The 21,080-nt window shown below is 37.4% G+C and overlaps 3 protein-coding genes across 3 annotated transcripts; 1 reads left to right on the forward strand and 2 right to left on the reverse strand.

The window, feature by feature from the left end:
* Window positions 1-6,138: 6,138 nt before the first annotated feature.
* On the reverse strand, window positions 6,139-8,540 carry LOC104736910 (arginase 1, mitochondrial). The gene is made up of 6 exons (XM_010456995.3): window positions 8,083-8,540; window positions 7,832-7,991; window positions 7,490-7,623; window positions 6,987-7,196; window positions 6,791-6,901; window positions 6,139-6,577 (listed from the first exon to the last, which is right to left on the reverse strand). The coding sequence occupies exons 1-6, from the start codon at window positions 8,233-8,235 to the stop codon at window positions 6,317-6,319; spliced, it is 1,029 nt and encodes a 342-aa protein (XP_010455297.2). The 5' UTR covers window positions 8,236-8,540; the 3' UTR covers window positions 6,139-6,316.
* A 3,314-nt stretch (window positions 8,541-11,854) lies between these two features.
* Window positions 11,855-12,652, forward strand: LOC109127227 (glutathione S-transferase T3-like). Its single transcript, XM_019231761.2, has one exon. It carries the CDS (start codon window positions 11,870-11,872, stop codon window positions 12,650-12,652), a length of 783 nt encoding a protein of 260 aa, XP_019087306.2. The 5' UTR covers window positions 11,855-11,869.
* A 6,516-nt stretch (window positions 12,653-19,168) lies between these two features.
* Window positions 19,169-19,729, reverse strand: LOC104738295 (uncharacterized). The gene has a single exon (XM_010458490.2). The coding sequence runs from the start codon at window positions 19,727-19,729 to the stop codon at window positions 19,169-19,171; it is 561 nt and encodes a 186-aa protein (XP_010456792.2).
* Window positions 19,730-21,080: the final 1,351 nt, after the last annotated feature.

Genomic DNA, 21,080 nt, shown 5'->3' on the forward strand with positions numbered 1-21,080 from the left:
TGCCTATTTGAGTTGTCTGAATATTGCAGAACAATATTCAGTTTCTAAAGGAGATATATACAAATGTAATTGTATTTCTTGCTGACGAAGTTAAATATTTGCTAAAATTTGAGTTTCTTAATTTGGCTTCTCGTGTTAATGAACGTTATCTAAGTCATAATAATCATTGAGGTTGTAATCTTTTGTTTCTCAAAGTCGGTTGATTTACATTCAACAATCATAAAGATCTCTTAAAATAAGTTTTGAGCATTTAATCTCGATCTCTTAAATGATGGTGTCATGATGTGTATGACAATAAGCATAAATAAATTTTAACTTCTAATATAGTTCCATTAATTGAGTTAAGTAGAACTGTTTATTTTAGAAAAATCTGTAGAGGTTAATTAAGTAGAAATATTATCATAGAAAAATTTGTAGGGGTTAATGTTGCAAATAAACAAATTAAATAAGATAAACTACAAGGGCATAACCCAAAATGTACTTCAAAAATGTTAATATAGATAATGGTCTCAATCTAGGATTTGGGGGATCAAAAACAAACCTCTCTACCAAATCAGCCAACAATATATTACAAATGCTAACCAAAATATCAAATACTTATATTTAGGGGGGTCAGTTGACCCCCTTCCTTTCAACGTAGGTCCGCCATTGTCTATATCTATATTTTTACTGTTTCAGACGAGAAGAAAGAAGAGTACGTTGTTGTTTTGTACTTCAGTTACGAGTATAGTGCAACTCATTTAGCCTTTTGCAAGAACGGGGAAGATCATTACCGTGAGGTTCCAGAATACAGAGTTATGAAGTGTATCTGATATGGTACTACTACGTGGTGAGTGGTGACAGTATTTACGTCTCAACGATTCATGCTATCGTTGTAAAACTTGATTTTTCCTGGACAAGAAAGGTTTCAAACTTGTGTTCCAAGTATAAATACCTCCACTTTCAAAGATGTCCTCATGATTCAACAACACATAGCACTTGTAGAAGATGATTCTTATTATTATACAAAGATCTTACACAGCTATATATACTTGTACAGTGAATACCCTAGGTTACAACTATAAACAGAATGTTCCATAAATGATATGATACGAGAATATTGAGCTATTGAATTGTGTATCGTATCGTATCTCTAACACGCCCCTCAAGATGGAGGGGCTGCGGACACTCCAATCTTGTTGCGCATATGAAGAAAGTGTGTACGTGACAGCGGTTTTGTGAGCGCATCAGCTAGCTGATCGTTAGTATGCACATGACAAACACAAAGAAGACCTTTCTGAATCTGTCCCCGTACAAAGTGATAGTCAAGAGTAATGTGCTTCATTCTGGAGTGAAAGATCGGTTCGCACAAAGGAAAGTGGCTCCAACATTATCGCAGTAAATTACTGGCACAACCCGAAGAGGTATCCCAAGCTCCGTTAATAAGTTACAAATCCAGCGAAGTTCAGCAGAGGTGTTGGCGACATCACGGTATTCAGCTTCTGTGGAAGAGCGAGCAACACTCTTTTGCTTCTTTGCGGTCCATGAAACTGGGTGTGTACCCATATAAACAATGTACGCATTTGTGGAGATGAAGTCATGAGTATCACCTGCCCAATCAGTAGAGTTAGTGTGTTTTTGGTAGAGAAGAATATGCCATGAGTGGTTGTCCCGGCGAGGTAACGTAAGACTCGTTTGGCAGCTTGCCAATGTTCATGGGTAGGCTGATGCATGAACTGAGACAGACGGTTCACCGCAAAGCTGATATCATGGCAAGTGAAACTAAGGTATTGGAGACTGCCAACAAGTTGGCGATACTCCTTTCCATCAGGTAGAGGAGTGCCGGATTGAAGAGTGAGTTTTGGAGAGGACGCCATAAGCGTAGCAACCGGTTTGGCGTGAAGCATGTTGTGACGATGGAGGATGTTAAGGATGTACTTGCGTTGCGAGAGATGAAGACCTGCGGCTGTGCGATGAGCTTCGATCCCCAAGAAGTAATTAAGGGCTTTCGGATCCTTGACGGAGAAACGGTCAGCAAGAAGCTAAAGAATGTGACTAATGCTGGACTCATCGTTTCCTGTAACAAGGATATCATCAACGTACACTAGTAGATAGATGTACGTGCTACCATTGCGTAAGACAAACAGAGAGGTATCCACAAGAGAGTTGTTGAACCCAATACTAATGAGATATGTTTTCAATTCAGTGTACCAGGCACGGAGAGCCTGTTTCAAACCGTAGATGGCTTTACGGAGACGACAGACATACGACGGGTGATCAGAATCAACAAATCCCGGTGGGTGTTCCATATACACCTCCTCATTGAGTGTTCCTTGAAGAAACGCATTATTAACATCCAATGGTAGAATTGGCCAAGAGCAACTCACCGCGACATCGAGTACCAAGCAGAGTGTGGTTGCTTTGATTACCGGACTAAAAGTCTCTGTGTAGTCACGTCCATACTCCTGATTGTAGCCTTTGGCGACAAGTCTCGCCTTACATCTGCCAAGAGTTCCATTTGGTAAAAAATTATTTTTGTATACCCACTTACAGCCAACAATATTGTGATTTGGTGGACGAGGAACTAGGTCCATTGTTTGATTGCGAGCGAATGCGTCAATTTCACCGGACATTGAAGCTCTCCGAACTTTGTCCTTCATAGCCTGTTTCACGGTTAAGGGTTCGGTTGGGATGGTTGTAGATAAGGCAGCAGATAGGTTAAGTTTGCGGTTGGGTTTGACAATATTGTTTTTGCGACGGGTTTGCATCGGGTGGACATTTGCAACTGGAGGTGGAGGCATAGGCAGAGTTGGAGTAGGGTCGTGTGAAGGAGAGGAGGTAGAAGAAGAATTGTCGGAGGTTGAGGGAGAAGTGTGTGGCGAAGGTGTTTGGGCCGATAGAGACAGATTAGTTAATGGGCTTTTATTATTATGGGCCGGAGAGTTGTTTGGGCTTATGCTGGGTGAATGGGGGTTTGGTGCAATTGGGCTGGTGGATGGAGGAGAAGAAATAGAATACGTATCTGAGGTCAGCTCTGCAATGTCACCATTCGGAGAAGAATCACTTACCGGTGGTTGCGAATGAGTCTCCGGCGACGCAATCGGGTGAGAATCTGAGCGCGGGTGGTCCGGCGATGAAGGCGACGGCAAGACGAGTGGTGGAGGCGGTGTGAGGGGAATAATGGTAACCGGCGTAGAGTAAGAAGACGAGGATGACAAAGGGGGATCTGATGAAACAGGACGAAGAGAGGAAAAAGGGAACGTGGTTTCGTCAAACTTAACATGTCGGGAGATGTAGATGCGGCCTGTACTTGGCTGAAGACAAAGGTATGCGCTTTGAGTGAGGGAGTATCCTAAGAAGACACAAGGAGTTGATCGTTGTTCAAGCTTGTGAGCCGCATAAGGACGTAGCCAGGGGACGCAAAGACAGCCAAATACCCGAAGTTTAGAGTAGTTGGGCTGAGTGCAAAAGAGCTTAACGAAGGGAGACTCCATGGCAATGATCGGTGTTGGTAACCGATTAATGAGATAGACCGCGGTTGCAAAGGCATATGTCCAGTATGATGTAGGAAGACCTCCTTTGCTGAGAAGCGACAAGCCGGTTTCAACAATGTGTCTGTGTTTTCTTTCGGAGATACCGTTATGCTCCGGCGTGTGTGGCGGTGATGTGAGATGAGAGATACCAGCAGTGGAGAGATAGGACTTAGGAGCAATGAATTCTCCTCCATTATCCGAGTACAAGGTTCCAATGCGAGTGTCGAACTTGTTTTCCACAAGGTTTTTGAAGGCAACAAAGGTGTCACAAACTTGGGATTTAGCTTTTAGTTGATATAACCAAGTGTAACGAGAGTAGTGATCAACTAAAACCAAGTAGTATTTGTAGTTGTCAATGGATAGAACTGGGGATGTCCAAACATCGGTAAAAATATATTCAAGAGGCCGTTGGAAGTAATGGATGTTTGTGAAAAAGGAAGCTTGTGGCTTTTATTAATAGAGCAATCACAACAAAATAAAGTTTGAGAAGAGGACTGAGAATAGGGAAGAGAATATTTTGAAAGTATAGTTTTAATAATAGTAGAGGTAGGGTGGCCTAAGCGATGATGCCAGTTCACGAAGGTTGGTGGGGATGAGGATGAAGCAAAGAAGGCAGATACGGTTGATGCCGGCCACTCATATACCTCGTCTCTAGGTCGGCCTTGGAGTAACTGGACACCCATCTCAGATCCTTCACCTGAAAGGCAGCAGGAGCAAATTCAACAGACACCTTGTTATCATTGCAAAGCGGATAAACAGATATTAGGTTTTTGTGAATATTAGGAACACATAGGACATGATTAAGGTTAAGGTTACGAGAGGAAGAGGGTAGAGATAGTGAACCAGTATGAGTGATGGAAATAACGGAGCCATCACCAATGAGGACAGAGTCGTCACTGTGATATGGTCGTGGTGAAGTGAGATTGTGGAGATCGCTGGTCATGTGGTGAGTAGCTCCACTGTCCAAAAGCCACGAGTTTGCAGAAGATGGAGCATTGAGAGCGAGATTCGCATGCGGTTGCCATGGACGAACAGGTGTTGGAAGCAGACCACCGTGTGGAGAAGCAGAAGTCTGGTAGAGTTGGGAACAGCGTTTTGCACTGTGACCGTAGACACCACACAACTGACACTTACCCTGATACCCGCGAGTGTCTTGACGTTGAGGGTTATTGTTCCTGTTGTTCCATTGTTGGGGAGGACGTTGATTGTATCGCTGTTGAGATGAACGAGAGCGAGACGCGACAACGTTGGCAGAGACGGGAATCAAAGAAGGCGTCACAAGAGCAGCGGTCAGTAGTTGAGCTTCCTTGTTAAGAAGCTTTTCATGAACTTCAGTGAGTTTAGGAGAAACCTCACGTCCTTCAACTTGATCAGCAACATATTTGTATTCTTCGGGAAGACCACGAAGAACAGCTTCAATCTGCTCATCAAGATCAAAAGGCTTACCAAGAAGCGCCAATTTATCGAAACGGGTGGTCAACCCCTGCATATACTCGTCGATGGTCTTGTCACCTTTGGAGAATTGCTGGAGTTGTAGACACAGCTGCTAAATATGGCCTTTGCTTGGTTTGGCGAAGATGTCTGCAACAGTACGCCACATCTCCGCAGCAGATTTGGTGGTAGTGAGAAGAGGCTGAACAGAGGGAGAGAGGGTGCCGAGAAGACTGCTGTAGATCAACTTATCTTGACGGTACCATTTGGCGTAATCAGGATTGGGAGAGGTGACACCGGCAGAGACCACCGTCGTAGCCGGAGGAGGGATGGATCCATCAACATAACCTGCTAGATCATAGTCATCAAGAAGAGAGTGGACTTGGAGACTCCAGGTGATGTAGTTGAGAGAGGTGAGCTTAATAACGTTGCTCTTATTGATGTTGAGGTACTGCTGGGCAGTGTCGATGACTTCAGCAGTATTAGCCATGGAGAAGGAAGAGAATAAACAGAGGGGAAGAACAGAACAGAGGAGAAAAATAAAAAAAATGCAGAGAAAGAGATAGAAAAGAGAGGCGGCGGAAATAAATTTTTTTGATCTTTACTGCTCTGATATCATGTAGAAGATGATTCTTATTATTATACAAAGATATTACACAGTTATATATACTTGTACAGTGAATACCCTAGGTTATAACTATAAACAGAATGTTCCATAAATGATATGATACGAGAATATTGAGCTATTGAATTGTGTATCGTATCGTATCTCTAACAGCACTAACGTTGCTGTTAGAATATATATCAGGAGAGGTTTTGTTGGTCGAGAGCATCTTTAACGAAAGAACGATGCGTAAGGAACCGATCAAACCCAACACATAGAAAAAGAAATATAGAGTTAGTCGTCCTTCATTGACATTTACATTTAAAATGCATGAGCATAGTGTAGGCATCCTTATTAACATATATATGACTGAAACTCAGAGAACTGGTTGGGTATTCGTGCTAGAGCAACCATTATCTGATTCAGAGATTTGCAAGTCAGGATCTAAGCGTTGGCCCCTGCTTACGAGCTGTATTGAATGCCAAGATACCTGCTAGGTGGAGCGATGGTTAAGACTTAAGATCATGAACTGTTCTCTACTGAAAATTTGAGATTATTAACAACAATGTTCCGCGAAAAAAAAGCAGAGGATTATGAGGGTATGAACATTGATATTATAACCTAAGGTCAGAATTCATATTATTTTTGTTCGATAGTCCGTCTACAGAGGCAGACTTATTGCATTCAAGAACCTATATGAATGTTACAAGCTTGCACAATGAAACATAGAAACATGATAAAACAAGATACTCCAAACAACCACTCTGGTTCATTTCGAGATTTTCGCGGCTAATTCTCTAACAAGCTTAGCCGCAACCATTGCCGTCATACCGTCCACAGTATCACGTTGCGGATTGAACTCGACAACATCAGCCCCGACAACATCTGCCTGAAGGTTGTGTAAGATGTTAAGGACATCTCGGAAAGAAAGACCTCCTGGTTCGATGTGGGACACTCCGGGTGCAAATGCCGGATCAAGACAGTCAACATCTATCGAGATGTATACTCCCTTCACTCCTTCCCCTAGTTTCTGTACAAACCACATTCAATATATAACTTAACATGTACCAAATGCACAAAACCTCTAATAAGCATTCAAGAAGCAATGCATACAAAACCCAAACCAAATTCCTCAGACTAAAGTTGAACTAACTAATTTAATACCACCAAGTTTCAAACTGAATGACCACCCCTACATCTAATACTCTTCGTCTAGTCTACATATAGGGAGAGATAGAGATACCAGATTTTCCAACATAGGGCGATCTCTCGAGAAGGTTCGCATCTCATACTGTTCTACTCCAAACCTCTTTCCCTGTTCCCGTCCCTCCTGGTTTATCGATCTAATCCCAACCTATAAGAAATTTTTGGTTCTCCTTAGGAGATTATCTTTCCAAAGAGATTGTGATGTATATAAACAACAGAGAAATCGGACAAACCTGTAAAAGCCGCCGGACATAGCCACCTTCCATGATACGAGCAAAAGAAGATGCATGAGAGTACTTGTTTCCTTCGAAACAGTCATAGATATCAGGATGTGCATCAAGATGAAGAATGTCCACAGGCCCTCCAAGCTTCTCAGAAACCGCTCTCACAACAGGATAAGAAATGGAATGATCTCCACCTAAGACCAGCGGACGCAATGGTTCCTGACACAGATAACAAAAACATCAGTTACTTGGACTTTTAGCTTCATTGCCCTTAAAAACCAGTATGTCAATCAAATGTGACCAAACAGAAAAACTTCAGATCCTATATAACACCAAGATGATCCAATAAGTATAACAAAAGACTAATACAACACTGAGATGCGTTGACCACAAACACTAAGATCTCAAAAAGAACTTCTCCACGGATTTTATGATTCAAAACATTCAAAACCTATTTACTGAAATAGGTAAGGTAGCAAAACATCTAGAGCTAATGGCCAAAATAGCTTTACCTCTTCCATCACCAACTTCACAGATTCACTTATTACATTCATCAGCCTATCATCATCAACCCCACAATCTCTAATCTCTTGTACTGGAACATCCCCAACATCAGTTAGAACCCGTGGATCCTTCAAGTCCTTCCCTGCAATATATTCCACAAAACAACATCAATCAATTTATAAACCATGAATAGCCTTAAGTTGCACGATCTAGTAACAACAGAAACGTAACCATTTCACTCTTATAAAACATCAAATACGAGAAACAACTCCAAATCCAGAACCAGAATTTGTTGCTGCTATACAAAAGATGAAACTTTTTAAGTTCCTAATGGAAACCCATGTCAATACCTTCTTCAGTTGCAGAGTTTGTGCTACCACACCAAATAGCTTCTCTAATACGAGGAGGAGCAAAGGCAGGACCTTGAAGGAAAGAAGAGTTGTGACCAAGTGGTACTCCAAGAAGTGATGTTGCAGCTTTAGCTCCTCCTAAAAGACGCACTAACTCTCCCTACAACAACACAATCAATCATCAAGCAAGGGACAAGACCAATAAACATTGAAAAAAGATTAAACCTTTACAAAACAAAAAAAGTGTATACTTTGAGCTTAGCCCTTTCACGAATGAGAGTTAACGAAGCATCAATGACACGATTTTGCCCTTTCTCGATCGAAGAAGCAGACACGGTCGTGAACGATGCAGAATTGAGCCTGTAGAAGTGGTGAATCCCTCTTTTCCCAATAATCCTCAACATATCTGAAATTAGATCTGAACTCACAGATCAAAGTCTGGGCAACACAAGATTAGTCTGAGAAACCAATTTTTCTCGGTGGAGCTACTACGAAAACGAATCAGTGACCAAGAAAAGAAGATAGAAACCAAAAATTACGTTACATAATATACAAAATGGAAACTAACATAAGAAAAAAGTTTTCTCATAAAAAGTATATATTTTTAAATAATTAAGTTTATTAAAAAGTTCATTGGTGGTAATTAAAACATTTAATATAAGAGAAATATAGCACTACTTTAGTCTTTTCTTTCACATATATCACACCTGCTTAATTGTTCCAAATCTAGCATTTTTAATATTGAATATTTAAATTTATATTCTGAAAAATTTATTATTTAATTAGAAAAAATATCAAAAAAAAACCTGAAATCATTTTTATTTAAACGTTTAATACTCAATTGTTTTGGATTAAAATAAAAATACACCAATTAATAAAAATGTATCATTTAAAACTCAGAATAATTACTGTTGTTATTTTCATACCCACGATTTTTCAACAAAATCAAAATTGCAATTTTACGCCGGTTATCTAATTAATTATTAACTTTTAATATAAAAACTATTGGTTTTCTATTAACGACAATTAGAGATCGGAGGAGGAAGAAGAGAAAAAGAAGTAGATAATCGGGATTAACTCCCGCTTTGATATGGTTAATAGAAAACCTAGAGTTTTTCTATTAAAAATTAATAATTAATTAGATAACCGGGGTATTAGAATTTTGATTTTATTGAAAAATTGTAGGTATGAAAATAACAATACTAATTATTTTGAGTTTAAATAACACATTTATATTAATTGGTGTGATTTAATTCCAATCCAAAACAATTGGGTATTAAACGTCCAAATAGTTGTAAAAAAAAAACTAATAATTTCAGGTTTTTTCTTCGGTATTTTTCCCTTTTTTAATTCGACAGTAATTATCGTCTTGCTCCAACGTCTCTGGTGAGCTCTCTGACGGCTCCAATCTCTAATGCCTTTGAAATCTCTGACAGCTCCATCATCTCTGGTGAGTTCTAGTCTGCCGAGTTAGAGATCGAGATCGACAACAATGACAGTCCCAAGGCCATCAATGTATCTCAACCGGAAGGTGCTCCTTACAAAGACAACAACGATGGTGATTCCATTGGCAATCGCACACATATTGTATGAGTCTCCAACCAAACTCTCGATCCAATCCAATCTGATTACTACTTGTCTCAATTTTGAATTTTGAATCAATTAGTTGGTCTCCCAGCTGCTTGTAAGGATTTTCGGGTACATGTATTTTTCCCAGGCCTATGAGGAAATATCGAGATTGAGAAGCGAGAGAATTGCAATGTCACGATTTTTATATTATTGTATTTTAAAAGTATATAAATTTGTGCTAAATCTGGAACATATATAAGTGTGTGCTAGTTTTGGGAAAAAAACTTAAATATGTGCTGTTTTTGATAATCTCCTTTAATATAATTACATAAAAAGCATCGAAGAAAACTCTTTTAATTATTTGTTTTGAAAATTAAACTATGACTTCCTTTCTCTCATTATCTGTAATTTTTTTTTAAATTTATCTTTTAAAAGAAGTGTGATAAACAATTTAAAAACTTTAGATGTGATATATATTGTACTATTTTATTTACTTTCAGTTATTATTTTTATTAGTTTTTAAGATATATAAGATATGATTTTTCTGTCTCTATTTCAAATTATTTTCAAATTATTTTGAATATATATTATATTATATATAATACCAAAATTGTTATAGAAGTCAACAGTATTGATTTTAGAATTAATTTTTTTTAAAAAGTCATTTATCTTAGCAATGTGTTGGAATTTAGGCACTTTCCAATGTGCCTTATACACTTTTGTTTTATGTAATGTCAGTTTTGTCCTTATATGGGTGATATATTCATCTTCTTCTACTTTTCTCTGTATGAAAGGAGAAAAAAATACTCTTTCATTGAACTGATTATTAAGGTTTTGCTGTATTTTCTCTTTTACACTTCTATTATCTTGTAAAGATTTTAAGATTTTGTGTTTTGGTTCTCTATTAGGGTTTGGTGTTTTTTTTAGATCTGCATTACGAATTATTCAGTTTTCTCCACTATGTATCTACAGTCTTCACCACCATGTTTATTGACCAAAATTTTACAAGATATCTATTGCTCCACCACTAATTTTTCAGCAGCTCCCTCCGATTCATTATCCTAATCTCAGTTTCTATCTTTGAATGTCCTTGACTGTGGAATTGAACCACCTTCGTTTCTTAGATTTAACAAAACATTTTCAATTGTATTTGTGTAAGACCATGTGCATCGGCGTCCTTTTGGGTCGTCCCCCATGATTTTTGTTTTTAAAATAAATGAAAAATAGTCCATTAACGAAGAAACGTATCTTCAAAGGGGACATTTTTCGTCCGTCGACTTGGCCACGAGGTTGTTTCTGATTGGAAGAAGAATTTGTCTAGGGTAAACACAAAACAATTTTTTGAGAGAAACTTCGCGACTTCTCTCTTCTATCTCGACGGCGATTCGATCTTCTGTGTCTTCCGAAGGCGATCCGATCTTCTCTCCGGAAGTTCTCGATGAATTCCTGTAGCCGATCTTCTCTCCGGAAGCTGGTCCGATCTTCACTCCCGAAGTTCTGTGTCTTCTGAAGCCGAGACGAGACGACCATTGTAGATTTCAAGCCGGGACGATCTTCTGTCTCTCCTGAAGCTTGTCTGGCGATTCAATCGTCCGAAATAAGGTATTTTTTCTTCATCCAATTTGAGATATCGCTGTTTATCGATTATAGGTTCGCTGATTATTGCTGTTTATCGAAATAAGGTTATCGATTATTATCGAAATAGGGTTATCGATTATCGAAATAGAGTTATCGATATAGGGTTATCGATTAGTCTCTGATTATTATGGTCACTGATGTATAGGGTTATCGAATTAGTCTCTGTGTATAGCTTGTTTCAATCGATTATTGTGTGATATTTGATTAAGTTATAGTTTATTGTCTGTTTTGAACTCAACAAAAGTAGTTGTAACTATCGAATTAGTCTCTGTGTATAGCTTGTTTCAATCGATTATTGTGTGATATTTGATTTAGTTGTAAACGACTTTGGTAGTAAGTCATAAAAGCTCAGATTCTTCGGCTAATGCTTGATGTGTAATGTATACGAACTAGCTGGTTTGTTCATAGTTTCTTATTTGGTCACATAAATTGAATGCATTTGTGAAGTGTACTTGTCATAAATTGTGATTAGACATTGGTTGTTAGGTCATTATGTTTTGTTACTTATTGCAAGTTACCTTTTAACCTACTAAACCCCAACCATCTTCTTTCTATCATAACCCCTTTTAATCTTCTTCTTCCACTATAAATCTCTTTCAGTTCTACTCGCTTATCCATTCTCTTCTCTACTCATTCTCTACTCATTCTCTTATCTAATCCATTCTCTTCTCTACTCATTCTATAATCCCTTCTCTTCATATGGATTCTACGAATCCATTATATCAGTCTTCTTCTTACTTAAACCTGCTTAACAGTCAAGAAGAAGGTGGGATTAATGTTGAAAACTTTCGTTGGGAAAGTTATCCACCTTCTGGACAGAGCAGCTCACAAATGCCTCCGCACAGCTCCCAACCTTCTGAGGCGCCAACTCTTTCTCAAGAAACACCATTGGAGCGAAAGGAGAGAAAGAAATGGGCTCCTGCTGATGATGAAGTCTTGATCTCCGCATGGCTCAACACTTCAAAGGATGCCATTGTTGCAAATCAACAAAAGGTAGGAAGCTTCTGGACAAGGATTAGCCGATACTATGGTGACACTCCTCATGCTAGGAATGGTGGTGAACAGATGCTGGTGAGACATTGCAAGCAGCGTTGGCATAAGATAAATGACCAAACTAACAAGTTCTGTGCGGCATTCGCAGCAGCAGAGAGACTGAACAGCTCTGGGCATTCTGAAAATGATATCTTAAAGAATGCACATGATATCTACTTCGCTGACCATAAGAAGAGGTTTAACCTAGAACATTGTTGGTGTCTGTTAAGGTTTGAGCAGAAATGGCTCAGCCTTAACACTATTAACACGCCCCCATCTCAGCCTGCAACAAAGAGGAAACCAGCTGCTGAAGGTTCACAATCATCAAGCTGCAATGTTGAGGACTATGAGAGAAGGCCAGAAGGGATCAAGGCTGCGAAGGCAAAGAGGAACAATACATCGGCGTCTAACGTGAAGACTCTTGCTGAGTATAAGAGCATGTGGGATGTCAAGAAAGAGGAATTGGTTGTAAAGGAGAAACTACAAAAGCTGGCCATCCTAGACACTCTCTTAGCCAAAAAGGAACCCTTGAATGCGTGTGAAGAAGTTATCATGAACAAGATAGTGTCCCAGTATTTCTGATATTAACAATGTGTTTGTTGTTTGTATGCATTCTATTTCCTGTTTGATTTGTATTTCCTGTTTTATGTTCTAGTAACAATGTGTTTGTATTCGATGTTTTAATCTGAATCTATATAAGTCTCTTTCATGTTTTAATCTGAATCTATATAACTCGGCTTTGTATTAACTCACTTAAATCAGATTGTGACTTCCTTTTAACATTTGTTCTAGTAAGTCTAATCTGCTTCTTCTTGTTTATTTGCAGGTTAACTCAGAAATGGGCCAAGACTATAGCTACTCGCAGCCTGAGTCATCCGATCAGGCTGATAGGTACTCGATGGACACTGCGGAGAGAGAAATAGAAGCTTTGATTCTTATGGATGAAGCTGAGAGTACGTTCATCAATGCGGAGTCGAGGCAATACCCACCTCAACCTGAGGTTGAAGATGGTTTCCCCAAGGTATGCTACTGTGGTGCGCAACCTATTCTATCCAACTGCTACAACAGAAGGTATGTGATTTTATCTGTTCTGTTTTTAATCTTACTGAAGTTTAATTTTACTAGTTATGATAAATCTGTTACTTATTGCAGGTTCTTCACATGTCCAAATGTCGATGATGGAGAGATGTATATTCACAAGTGGTGGGATGTGGCTGTAATGGAGGAGCTGAGAGACAGTGATAGACGATATGAACTGATGGCTGAGAAGGTAGATTACTTAACCTTCTTCAATGACTATGAATCAGACATCATTCATGTTAGAGATCAGTGTTACGCAACGGATACTTGTTGTTTTACTATCACGGATACTTGTTGTTTTGTTGTCACGGATGGTATTTATCCAAATTGGGCCACTTTTATTCAATCTATCCGATTTCCACAAGGTATGAAAAAATCTCTCTTTTCTAAAAAACAAGAAGCTGTGCGGAAAGATGTTGAGCGTGCCTTTGGAGTCTTGCAAGCTAGATTTGCCATTATTAAAAATCCGTCTCGTTTATGGGATAAAAACAGAATGGCAAATGTAATAAGATCATGCATAATACTCCATAATATGATTGTCGAAGATGAACGACATACATACAGTTACCGAAACATTGTTTCTGAATTTCAACACGGAGAACATGTGGATCAAACATATACCGTTGGTGCCGCCGGTGTGGGTTCAAATATCAGCAGTACGATTACTCGTCAAACAAGACTTCGGGATAAACAAGCCCATGACCAACTTAAACAAGATTTGATTGAGCATATTTGGACTAACTTTGGACATCTTCCAGAAAATAAAGATTGATTTTAAAATTTCTATGAATTGAATAAAATGTTTGTTTTTGTTTTGATGTTTTTATGTTTTCTGTTATTAATTTCTTAATTGTATGTTTTTGTTTTTCAATTTTAAATTAATGTTTAAACTTTCAAAATATTATTATTTTATTCGGGGGACCAAATACAAATAGACACCAATGCTCATACTAAAAATAAAAAACTTTCAAAATATTACTATTAAATTTGAAGGACCAAAAATTGTCTCACACCAATGTCCTTCCTCTAAGTAACAAAGCAGAGGTGTCTTGTTCAAAATCAAAAACAGCACCGTCCTCTTCCTCACTGCTCCACCGCCCTCTTTCTCATTACTCTGCCAGCTCTTCCTCTTTTTCATCTTTAATCGGGTCAAAGAAAGAAGCTGCTTCAATGGAAGATTCAACAACAATCACCTTTTTCGGTCATATCCCCAAAACGGATCTGAATATTTAGTCTTAGGGCTACCTTCTACTATCGTAATGCCTAATTCTGAATCTCTCTACTAAAAAGTGCCTGGTTTTATAAATCTCCCTTGATTTTAAAATGGAGTCCATTAACATTTATTACCATAGTTCTATATGTCTATTTTCCTCACTATATATACGAGTACGTTCATAAATACACTTTTCCTCTACAACAAAATGAAGCATCAAATGTAATAACTCTCTCTCTCTCTCCCCATTAGCTTTATACACCATCTTCTTTTATATTATTCAATTTATTTACGATACAAAATAACTAAATTAAAACATGAAATTCATGACCCTTTGTTCACAATCACTTCACCAACATGACATATATTATTACCAAAGCATGGCTCTCCCGCTCCATGGCATTTGAATACATAATAATTGGGAAAATTGATTTAAAAGGATATTTTTTCTTCAATTTGTCCCATTATGCTTTTTTTTGAAGGGTAGAGTAGGTTTTAAAATACAAAAAAACTCAATTATACCCTTAATAACTCAATTAAACCTTTAATTGTAGAAAAAACCAAAATTTCTTTTTTCTGTATTTCTTCTTTTTTGTATACTTTCTAAATTTAATAAAAAAAATACTTCTTTTTTTTAATCCATTTCCTCTTTTTTTTTTACAAAATCTCGACATTACTCGCCTACCAAAAATAAAAAATCTCGGCATTACTCTCTCTTTCTCAGGAGATATCGACACCCTTTTGTAACCCACCGGCGAGAATCGACGACTCTGGTAGCTTCTCCTACCGGCGAGGATCGACGACTCCGGTAGCTTCTCCTGCCGGCGACTACTCCGGTAGCTTCTCTCTCTCTCTCTCTCTCTCTTTCTCTCTCTCTCGACACAATTGAGTTTTTTCCCCAAATCTATTTCAAAATTTTTCCCCAAATCTATTTCCAATCGATTCCTCTCTCTCTCAATCGATGCATGCAATTGTTTGTTTGGATTGTTGTGGTTGTGTTTTTTTCCCCCAAATTTGATTTTTTTCCCAAATTTGATAATGTATCGGCAACACATGTTTTGCTTTTGGGTGATGTCAATATAGTTTCTATATGTGATTGATTGTTGTGGGACAATTTTTTTCCCCAAATTTGATAATGTATCGATTGAAATTTGTGTTTTTTCTTCCCCAAATTTGATAATGTATCGGCCTCCAAGTTTTGCTTTTGGTTGATGTCAATATAGTTTCTATATGTTAAGACTTCATTGATTGTAAACTTAAAAATAGTTTACAGTTAATATAGCTAATCGATCATGTTCATCATGTGTTAGGATAGGGATTTGGATTCATACTAATGAATTTCATTTTTCTTAATTTTTTTTTGTGTAGCTATGGAAACAGAATTTTCTAAACGCCTATTTAGAAATGGATTTGAGCCACAAGTGAAGAAGATTAACAATTCCTGTCGAATTTCTATCTTGGGCAAAGTCAAACAAGCATTACCTAAAGAGTATGAGAAAGTGAAGAATGATCCAGTCTTTTCACATGTCTTTGCAATCTACGAGAATGGTTTAGGGTATTCAGGGCGTTTGATACACAGCATGATGTCTAGGCAATTGGTTACAAAGAAAAAAAAAAGAGATATGGTTTGTGTTTGGAGGGAAGCCACTCAGATTTTCAATGCAAGAGTTTCATGCTGTGACTGGGCACAAATACACTGCCGATTCTAGTTGTGATTTAGAGAATTGGAAAGATGATGGTGGGTTTTGGAGCAAATTGATGACGAGAAAAGGTCCGACTATTAGCATTAAGAGCTTGGTTGATGTGCACTTACCTGTAATTCACAAATGGAATGAGGTAGATAAGATCTGATTGGTGTATCTTCTTGTGATAGCTGGGTTGGTTATGGCTAAGGATGAGAAAAAGTATATTCCACTCAAATACATCCAGATGGTAATGGATCTTGATAAGGTGAGGACTTATCCTTGGGGTCTTAAAGCTTTTAAAAGTCTTGCTAAGTCTATCATAGAAAAAAGAGAAGATTTGAAGAAGATCAATAGCTATGCATTAGATGGTTTCTCATATGCATTTCAAATATGGGTGATGGAGGCAATTCCAGACATTGGAAAGTTGTTGGGAGAAAAGATTATCACAGAATTTAGAGAAGCTCCTCGATGTTCTAACTGGAAAGGCGCAGCCAAAGTATCATATGATGATATCATCCAACTAGAAAGTACATTTGGACCAAAGGTACTTTCTTTGCCAATCCAACTCTTATCACATGTTTTTTTTGTTAATAGTTGATGTCATTGTTTAATCTTAAGTTCTAACAGTTTTTTTATTTTATTTTAGGATATTGTTTATCCATACATATCTATTACTGGCGCTTATGACATTGTTGACTCCATGGAGTTTTTATGGCGTGACGAAACTAGCAATGGTGAAGTCGATGCATTGAAAGCTAAGATCAGTTCTGGAAATGATTTTGGAGACCATATTTGGGGAACTGTACGAGTTGATGATGTGGACGGTGAACATAATCAAGTAAAAGATGATGTTGGCAGTGAGGTGTGTGAAGAAAATCAAGGGTCTAGTGCAACAAAGAGTGGTGAGAGTATGCAAGCTGCTAATGACGAAGAGTCAGGTTGCAAGAGAAAGAGACAACCTGATCATGGTGCAGAGAGGAGGAAAAAGAAACTGCTCTATGAGCGAGCAGCAACAACACATCGAGCTGCAACAGATGAACAAATGAAGTCTTTTATTAATGTGTTTGAGACTTGTTTCAAGAGTTTTGAGAAGAAGGTTGACAGTCGATTGGAAAAAATAGAAAAGGATGTCTCACTGTTGAAGGATGCTATAACTTTAGCTGGAATTACAATAAGCACTCAAGCCACGGTTGAGCAACCATCCATTCCAGCAGAAAAGAAGGGTAAATCTGTGGTACGTAAGACTTAAATCTCTATGTTATGTTGTGTTTTTTTTAAGACTCTAAAAGAATATGTAATCGGATATGTATGTACGTGGGTGTAATAATTTGTGTTAATATTTTTGTTAAACTTTTTGTATTGACAGGATGAATCGTTTTTAATTGATGATATTTTCACTCATCATAGTGAAATAGATCTTAATTTGGATTCCCAAGAATTTTTACAAAAAACAGTAGGACACCTAGCTCAAAAGACAAATGTACTTGGGTTTGATCCTACACATAATGTATTGTGCAAAGATGACATCAGAAATCGGAGTCCTCGAAACGAGGGTGAACATGATGAGGATTCTGTTTTGGTGTTTGTTTCTGATGATCGATTCAATGCTTTTGCAGCATGGAGTAGAACACTGGGGTAAGTTGTTCAATTGTATTTTTCCTATTATTTTTTTTCAATGAGGCTTATGCACAATGTTTTCTTTTTGCAGAATGCTTAAGTTGGGCCCGAGTGTAATTAATGATGAATTACTAAGTCGAGTCATGACAAGCTACGTTTGGCTTCGGAATCACGTACGTTTCATGTTATTTTTGTCAATTATTTTTGTCAATATATTTTTTATTGTCAACGTTTGATTTTTGTCCATTATATTTTTTTCCAGGAAATAGATGATATGATGTATATATTTCGGGAGAATACATCTTTAGGCCGACTGAAGTCAAATCGTGTTGGCTTCATGAATTGTCTGTTTAACATGCAAATCAAAATCGAATATTTGAAGTTTATCAAAGATAAAAAAGGCCACAAATGGGATTCTATGATCTTGGGTTATGCCAACGGTGACTTGCCTTCTCATGGAAAGACGGGGAAGAAATGGGCATTAGACTTCGACAGAGTTTACACTCCTGTGTTCGTCAATGATAATCACTGGATATCTCTGTGCATTAATTTTGGCCTAAGAACAGTTGAAGTATTTGATTGTTCTGGTCGCACCCACAGAAGTCATGTAGATCCTTTTGCAATCCTCATCCCTCGACTTGTGAAGGAAGTTCAGACCAAACCTATGGTAAATATCTTCATGTGGCTCCATATTCTATCATTTTTGCTTCAGTGCCACCAAATCTTAATAAGCCATGCTCTGACTGCGGAGTGTATGCACTTAAATACATAGAGTGTCATATGCTTAACCTAGATATGAGTTTGATAAACGATGACAACATTAAAGAAGCTCGTACGAAGATTGCAGTTGATTTGTGGAAAGCAGCATCTGATCCTGTGTTCATTGAGCGAATGGGAAAGTATGAGCCTCCATCTATATTGCCTCATATTGTAGACCTTAGTTAAATTTACGATTTTGCTAGGATTATTATTACGACTGTAGTATGTCACTCACGTCATGTTTTTTATTGCTGAAAATTTTATTTAGCTTTTGTTTTTAAGCTTTACGTGTTACATAAATCCAACGAAGCACACACATCAATATTTCAAACACGTCCAAAACAAAAGCTTGTTTAATATGTCACTACCATTTAATTGTTCTCTATGATTAAGACAAATACAACGTTCAAAACAAAATCTTGTTTACCATCAGAAATTCAAAATAACGTCCAAAACAAAACATCAATTATTTTGAAAAATAAGAAGTTCAAAATAAAAAAACATAAGAAAGCCAATAACATGTATTTGAAACATAAGAAATTCAAAATAAAAAAACATAAGATATCCAATAATGTGAACTCCAAATAGTGACGAAGAAGACTACATCATAAATCCTCAAAGATTAGCCTCCATTTTACTAGCAAGACCAGCCTACGAAGATGAAAAAAAATAATGAATGTTAAATTAAAGAAACTAAAACATGTATTTGAAATGATGTGTAAAAGTTGCTGAACAAACCTATTATTAGATCGTGTTTTCACATGTCGATCTATTGTGGCCTTCTTTACCACAACGGCCACACTTACGCCTCTTCGCTCCTTGTGACAATCTTATCTTGTCTTCCACTGATTCATATCTTCTTTTTCTTCTTCTACCAACTCCTCTTCTTGTCTCAGGTGGTACAATTTTTACATCACCAATAGTTTCGGGAACACACCATTCATCTTCAGGAACACCTATAGGATTAATGGTTTCCTCGTACAATGATCTCCATGCAGCAGTAGTGAACACATCATCAGCGTATGGGTACAGAATTTTTCCAATACTAAAACATGCTTTTATGGCATGTCTACAAGGAAGTTTTTCTATGTCGAACTTTCCACATGAACAAGTCCTCTTCTCCAAATCAACAATAAAATCTACTCCTCTACCTTTAATCTGTAATATGAATTGAGAAATAGGATAAGCTTTAAACTTTTCACTCTTCTCTATTCTTCTAGAAATCTTCTTCTCCACCTCAATGGTTAAAGGGTCGTTCTGCTGCTCACTTAATGCCCTACGCTCATAAAACCAGCGGGTTAACATTTCTCTAATGCTATCTAACAAAGGAATTATTGGATTGTTGGTTATTGGAATGTTATTATTGGAATTCTTATTGGTTTAATGGAATTGTTTTGGTTATCCACTGTTGTTGATTGTTGCTAGGTTGTTAGTGGGTATGGGACCACTAGTGAATTAATATTATTATTAAAAAAAAAAACGGGAAGGGTTGTTTCATTGACAAAGTGATGAATTACAATTCTGTCATGTTGGGGATTGTTGCTAAGCTAAGATATTGTGGGGAAACCATCACTGAATCTCAAAGGCTTGAGAAACTGTACACCACATTTCACAAAAAACACATTACATTGCAGCAACAATATATGTTGTGTGGATATACCAAATTCTCAGATTTGATTGTGGTGCTCTTAATAGCTGAAAAGAATAATAAGCTCATTATCAAGAGTCACATGTCTCGACCCACCAGATCAAAAGCATTCCCTGATTAAATGAATTGGATGTTAAAAACCCAATGATAAAAAATAAAGCTTTTCGAGGACGCGGCTGTCGAAACTATCATGGATGCGGAAGAAATTATAACCCTCAAAGCTGGAAGTCATACCAATAAATTATCTCTGGACAGAGTCCGAAAGGAAAAGACATCTAAGCAAGTACTTCTTAGAAACACGAGAGTGCTTGTTTCAGATGTGGCACTTAGGGACATTGGTCTCAGGTTTGCCGAACACTTGCACATCTTTGTGCTCTATACAAAATGCGCTAAAGGTAAACGAAAGTAAGTAAAATTTTTGCAACATTCTGATGATACAACCCACCTTGAGACAGTTGACTTTGCAAACAATCTCGATGAGGATGTCCTTGTAGAAAACTAAAATGCTTATTTTATGATACTCAAATTTCTGATAATTATGCCATAAATAAGTCGATGTTTGATTGAAATTTCTCATATTTGTGTGCTTCTTTTACCTATCATGCATAATTATTGTGTGCTTTATGCTTCATGAATAAATTTGTTTTCAATTCCTATTAACCGATTATAATTATTTCAAACAAAAGGAAATAGATCTAAGACATATCTTAGAGACATTTGCATAACATATAGTGGCATAACAGATAGTGGAACACACTATTCGGATTTCTGAAACATATAAAATATTTATCTGATCTAAGATCAACAAATTTTCTTGTTAATACAATATCATGTCCCACAGACTTAATTGAAAGGATTAGTAAAGCAAAATTTGCATTACCTAACGAGACAAAGTTCTCAGTAAACAATACATTATTTTCTCCCAATTCCAAGAGAAATTTGTTGAGTTTTAAACATATACCTTCATGGAAATGGTACTCATTCAACAACTAAGAATGGAAAGAAGTA

Source organism: Camelina sativa, chromosome 13, assembly GCF_030686135.1.
Source record: "Camelina sativa cultivar CO46 ecotype springtype chromosome 13, ASM3068613v1".
Taxonomy (NCBI): domain Eukaryota; kingdom Viridiplantae; phylum Streptophyta; class Magnoliopsida; order Brassicales; family Brassicaceae; genus Camelina; species Camelina sativa.